We start from the raw sequence: 6,901 nt of genomic DNA on the forward strand, positions 1-6,901 counted from the left end.
TATATATACATATATATATGTATGTATGTATGTATGTATGTATGTATGTATGTATGTATGTATGTATGTATAAACATGATTTGCAGCGTAGCCATCTTGGTGGGGGTGCAATGAAACAGCTTGCTGATCCGACAAATCAGTTTTCTCTCTATTTTTTCTATACGTGGCACATTGCAGACATTCTGCCTCTCTCCTGACAGATATTATAAAACAACATTCATAAAATACAATGATTTTGAAATTTTAGCTTGTTTAACGTTTCAAGCGTGTGTTTCTCCGGGCTTTCATGTATGAGAGGTTGTGCGTGTACATGCATATCGGAAATATATTTTTAACTGTGATTGTATGATGCCTAATGACAGCAATCTATAAAAGTTATGACTTTAAACAACTGCCAAATGAAAATACAAGCCACTTAAGATAAACATTAAGTAGAAATATAAACAAAATCACGACCTAATGTACACCGGCAATTAACTGTGCATGTGTGGTTTTAATTGATTTTCCATCCTCTCTCTTAAATGTCAACAGGCTTTTAGAATGGATAATGTCGTGTAGGCTATAAATGTCTTATTAACGTTATTGATTCGTGAGCTGGAACTGATCGATATGTGTTGTTATTCTTTCTTACTTATATAAGGTTACAACTATCCTACTATTATTATTATTATTATTATTATTATTATCATTATTATTATTATTATTATTATTATTATTATTATTATTATTATTATTATTATCATCATCATCTTCATTATCATCATCATCATGTAGAGTTGTAGCAACAACCTACCGTCTTTCTGCTTAGTCGGGTCGTAATTGTCAAATATGGCCAATAAATTATGCTTCAGCCAACATTCTCATTGAAACATATTGATAGATTTATTTTTCCTTCTTCGAAACACATCTAACCAACGCTACATTGACGTGTATTTAAGCCAATTGCTCGTGTATAAATAACTACATTATTGTTATTGTTTCGTGGGGAAAATTGAGCTACTTCCTACCGCTCTATGCATTTCAGACAATGCGTATTGATGACGCATATTCAAGCTAGACGAGCGATATGAAATACTAAAACCTCTTATATCAGGATTCAGTTTTTTCCGGAGAATTTTATTTTGTATTATCTCTCTGGAAACATTACAATATAATTGCATTTGGTAACATAGTAGATTGCAAATAATAGTTTTGACTACAACGAGAACTTAACAAGGTAAGCAATTTTCTAGTGAGTGTTTTAACAAAGTTATCATTTTTGTTGTATCATCTACGTTACCAACAAAATTATATGAACAATATAACAAAACAAAGCAAGCAAATTTCAGAATTTGCTTAAAATAAAATAGTTGTAAATGAACTAGAGCAATAATATTATTTGGCTTTGTTTTTGTTTTTTCTTTTTTGTTTTGTTTTCTTTGTTTATTTTTTCACTTGAAATGTACGATATTCGATAAATATCTTGGTTTTCCTAAAATAGCAATAAAGGCAAGTTTTTGCTAATAAAACAGTATAATCTATATTGGCTTCTATGAAAATAACGTGTTCAGTAGGGCATAAAATCATAAAGATATGTTACAGGAAACCAACAAAACATTAATAAGTAAAGAAAAATAGTGTCAGGATATTTTTTATAATATTTTTAAGATCGTCGAAGGAGTGATTCTTGATAGTTTTTTTACTGTTAAGTGTTACCATATAATTAAGATAACATATATATATAAGACCCCCATACATACATACATACATACATACATACATACATACGTATGGAGGAAATGATGATAGCGACCTCAATGTTTCGCAGATTGTGGTTCCTTCAGAGGGTCTGACAAACCCAAGACCGACGAAACTTCGAGGTCACTATCAACTTTTTCTTTGTAAAAACAAATTTGATCTCCTACTTAAATGAATAGAGTGATCCTTCAATAACTACGACACTTCGCATGATGGAGACTGTAGAAGAAAAACAGCCGCGTGTCTTTGAGTGATGTACATTTGATCCTACTCGTCCCCGAATCCCGGTATCTTGAGTTATCCGTCATTCATTTAATTCTATGAGTATAAGTCCTGCAATCTAAGTCGAAAAGATTATTTTAATCACAATTGTACAAACCTCCCAACTTATCTTTCTATTATAAATGAATTGCATCTCTCGCTTCCAAACCTGCTGATGTTAAAGTGCACAGAATTAAAATGCTGCCCAAATGAATTTTGCCTTTCATCCTTCCGGAGTTAATAAAATAACTGTAATACAAGTACTGGAGTCTGTATAATCGACAACACTTCTCTCTAGATAAGTTCTATATTACAAAAATTCAATATGCTATGTATGAGAGAAACGGTTAGATTTGGGGAAAAGATTTGTGGTGTTTTGCTAAGGGTCTTTACATTCTGATTTCAATTCCAACTACTGTCATTTTTGCTTTTCATCTTCCAAAAGCCGATATAATAAGGATCTATCTAATAAGGTCTTGCGATTTTATATAATCGACAATATGTTTCCACCAAAATGGTTTGGTCTTACGTCTATGTTAGAAATCAATATTAATATACTGCTACTAAAAACCGACTGATCTTTCAATCAATTACTTGATTGGGGTTTATAAATAACCATCTGTGTCCCTCATTATCTCTTTCTTTTTCATGGCTATCTTGAAAGGAATTGGAGAATAATCGAGTTACTTAACACATCTTTTATGTAGCCCGAGGGAAAAGATAACTGAGTCAACCCTGACAAGAACAGAATTCGATATTTAGTCCAGATATATTTCTATATGCATATTCATACTCTTTAATGATTTGTAGAAAATTACAGTTTAATTGTTTTAATGTCTGGGAGTTAAGTGACGATTATTATTACCACATGACATACGATACAGGCAATCGAAGACTTAATGACAGTTTCAGTTTCCTGTATAAGCTATTTTATTTTATCTATTCTTCAAATATTCCAGGAGTGGCATGAATTTCAAATTCCTACATATCTTTTCTTCTAAAATATATCAATCTTAATTAAAAAAAAAAAAAAGATATAACAAAATACAGATTCATGTAGAATTAAAAATCGGGGTTTCTCAACAAAAAAGGAATGAGTTTAAAATAGGTATCAAAGACATTTTAGGATGGAACGAAATAATTCCATTTTAAGATTTTGAAAAAGTAATCTGCGTTTCTCGTTATATACTGAAATAATGTAACTTTGAGACTGAAAATTATGTTTGATAGTTAAAACAAAACCATTGTGCATGGTTTGATAAAATTTAGCATTGTATGTACGGGCACCACATATGTTTATTGCAGCCTTAAGCGTAAGAGTGTAAACAAAAATTGGCTTGAATCTTCGATCTTTAACTATAGTACAATCACTTCGTAACTGAGTAATTCATTCTAACTAAATATCAGAATAGCTTCTGTTATTGTTCTGATAGAACATCAAGTTCTCTAGTATTTACACAGGAGCTCTATTTAATCTATTTCTTTACAACTTATAAGCCATTCTTTTATCTTTATCCAAACATACTCATTATAGATCATTTATTTTTGCGATTAACCAATACCTTGCTAGTAGAATTTAAGCAACAGGAAACTGTGGAGAAGCCTGCATACGCACATACATACATGCACACATATACACATATATATATATGTGTGTGTATATATATATATATATATATATATATATATATATATATATATATATATATATACATCATCATACACATATGTACATGTACGTATGTACGTATGCATGCATGCATGCATGTATATGAAATGAAAATGAGCTTAACAGAGGCGAATAAGGGTATATTAAATAGCATATCATATAAATTCTTAGCTTATTGAAAAGCCTATATTTCCAGAGAGTGTAAACCAATTGCTTGGTAGCAAATGCTACGAATTTGAAATGAGAAAGGTAGAAAAATTTAAAGAATTAAGGATCCTCGAACATTGACATATTAAGGAAAAAAACAGCCAGATTGTCTGAGCTTAAGAGGACGTGTGTGTACCTCAATAGGCATCATTAGCACACCAATTGTCATAAATTATCTTCAGCGGATGAGGCACTCAAACATATACAAAAAAAAAAAAGTAAAATACATTCATGGCCTAGGCAATTTGCATAAATGAGATCTAAAATAGCCAAGAGAAATGACAGAGAAACTAGTGACATATTTAGACAAAAAAGACAAATAAGGATAGATAATGTATAATATTACTTAAACTGAAAATGTTACTGACCGTTACTCCGAATTCGGATCCTACATTTTTTAATATTGTTATCAAAATAAGTGGGTGTCAAACACTATCAGGATATTGTTATATTGTCTGCTTAATTTTATCAGCCAGTTATTGTTATCGAGAAGTGTCCGGCCCACAGGCATCACAATAAATGGCTGCCTCGGTATCAAGAAGAATTATTTTAAATGGAAAGAATCTAAATATATTACTGCATAGATAGAAATAAAGAATGTGTCTCTACCAACATTTTGCCTACATCCAACAAAAGTTTAGCATCAATATATATATATATATATATATATATATATATATATATTCAGCTGTTTTTTTCAATCTTTAATGTTATTTTCATTATCAGTTCATAAGTATTCTTTAGTTTTACTTTCAAACATTTCTGTTTTATTTAGTTATCTATTTTGTGAACTTCATCCAATAATAATTTAAATTCCTCGGGTTATGTCATGCTGACGATTTTTAGAACAATGAAATGGCGTTATACATGATTACCTCAGACTAGAAATTTTTAGATCTTCACAACGATCTTCCTTGTGCCTCGATTTGAAATTCAAACTTCTGGGACACTACGCAAAATGAAAAGTATATTTAGTGCATACAGCAATTCACAATTTCTAAATGTATGCCTTCATTATTCAAATTGAATGTTTAAGGAAATAAATGAACTCCTAGGATAAGATAAAAATTTAGAAAAATTTAAATTAACATATTGGTTGCAAATTTTAGCACAAGGCCAGTGATTTCAGGGGAAGGGGTAAGTCGATTACATCAATGCGAGTGATCAACTGGTACTTATTTTATCGACCACGGAAGGATGAAAAGCAAAGTCGACCACGGCAGAATTTGAACTCAGAACATAAAGACGGACGAAAGCCACGAAGCATTTTGTCCGGCGTGCTAACGTTTCTGCCAGCTCGCCACCTTAATCTAAATTAACATATTGACGTCATAAGAACTTAGAAACTTCTAGAGAACGTTAAATAATTCGGTTTTTCTTTTGTTTTCTTTTTAACGGTTGAACTCGATGTAGGAAAAACTATAGATTATAGCATGTAAGTATCAGTTTAAAAACCCATTGCATAGAAAAGGCTGAAGTTTATCCGTAGGACTCGAACCCATATCTTCCATATTTTTTATAAATATGACAGAGTTCTCAATGTTTTGTTGTTTATTTATGTATATCATAGATCTATATCTAATTGTTTGAGTTTTTTTTCTTCAGCCCCTAAGTAGAATTGGTGTGAGGAGGACACGATTAGCAAATTTAACTTCGGAACAAAGCATGTCTTCAAAGAAACCCGGAGAATCAGAAAGTGAAAGTGGTTCTGAACACTTGAAAGAATTAACATCGGAGAGCGATGCTATTGGTTTGGATATTTTTGATGATGCATTGTGGGATACTGACTTAAACTCTGAAAGTAAGGTTTTTGCATTTTTATTTACTATTTAAAAACTGTAATTCTTAGAACTTGAAGTCTCTAAAACAAACCTTTTTTTTATCAAAAAGTCATTTTAAGGATTACAAAAAATAAAAAAATAAAATGCTAATGAACTGAAAGAAATTATCCTTTGAACTATGTATCAAACGTTTTCCAGGGTCATAGTAGCCCTCTACTGGTTTCAATGATGAGCATTCAATTGTTAGATAGTTCTCGAGCGTTGCTGGTAACATGTAACCCAGTACAACATGTTGCTCGGTGAGGTGGATCATTCAATAAACATCTTGCAAGACCAAAAAACAAAAACCGTCAAAGGACGGAGGAACTCATGAGAGTCAACGATGAATAGTACAACCCGTACTGTGAATCCCGACTAGTTGGGATTGGTTGTTCAACCACACTGAAGGATGATATTAAATAACATGAATTTAACATGTAAGCGGCTGAATATTCCACAGACATGTGTACCCTTACCAAAATTCTCAAGCCGAATCGACATAATAACATATGACAAGGCTGGACACTTGAATTGCAAATACAATCCAAAGAGAAAGAGATGAATCGCCCCTAGTACTGAACTGTATTATTTTTCATAGTTCCCAAGGTGTTGACCTTGGCGGAATTTGACCTCAAAGAACAGAGAATCGAAACGAATACCTCAAGGCATCTCATTATATCCGACACCCACGATTTTGCTATTTTGCAGTCTTCCATATATCAGCAAACATGCAGCATTAAATTAATTCAATATCTTATTAATCAAATTTAATTACGTTTTTTTAAATAATTTCAGTAATAACACAATTATATAGGTCCACTTACAACATTGTGTTCATGCACAAGTTCTAATAATTAATTTTCATCTTAGCATACCAACCATCCAGACAGGAATTAATATATTGGGACATCCCATAAATAATGCGGTTTTTTCAATTGCATGAACTAAAAGTCGGAGGGGGACTAGATAAACTAGCTGCATCAACTTGTTATAAAAGCAGGTAGTCATTTTACCTTGTTCTTATTCTTAGTGCAAGTTTGTTTTGTGAGGATTGTTTTGTACTGAGGATTTTGTGTTGAGGAGTGTGTTGTGCTGCTTTGCAGCAGTTTTTGTGTGTGGCGCCATCTTTATTTGGTGGCCTTTGACGAATGAGCGAAATGAAGAGCTATGCGGCAGCAACGGAAGTCAGAGTTCTGTCGTCCCGGGT

General features: G+C 32.1%; 1 protein-coding gene across 1 annotated transcript in view; it reads left to right on the plus strand.

Annotated features, from left to right (window-relative positions):
• Nucleotides 1–6,901, plus strand: part of LOC106868572 (leucine-rich repeat-containing protein 74B) — a 62,841-nt gene that overhangs the window by 21,076 nt on the left and 34,864 nt on the right. Inside the window, exon 4 of the mRNA XM_014913893.2 lies at nt 5,480–5,675. Coding sequence (XP_014769379.2) covers nt 5,480–5,675 — 196 coding nt within the window. The remainder of the gene's footprint in view (nt 1–5,479; nt 5,676–6,901) is intronic.

This window comes from Octopus bimaculoides, chromosome 1, assembly GCF_001194135.2.
Source record: "Octopus bimaculoides isolate UCB-OBI-ISO-001 chromosome 1, ASM119413v2, whole genome shotgun sequence".
NCBI classification, from domain to species: Eukaryota; Metazoa; Mollusca; class Cephalopoda; order Octopoda; family Octopodidae; genus Octopus; species Octopus bimaculoides.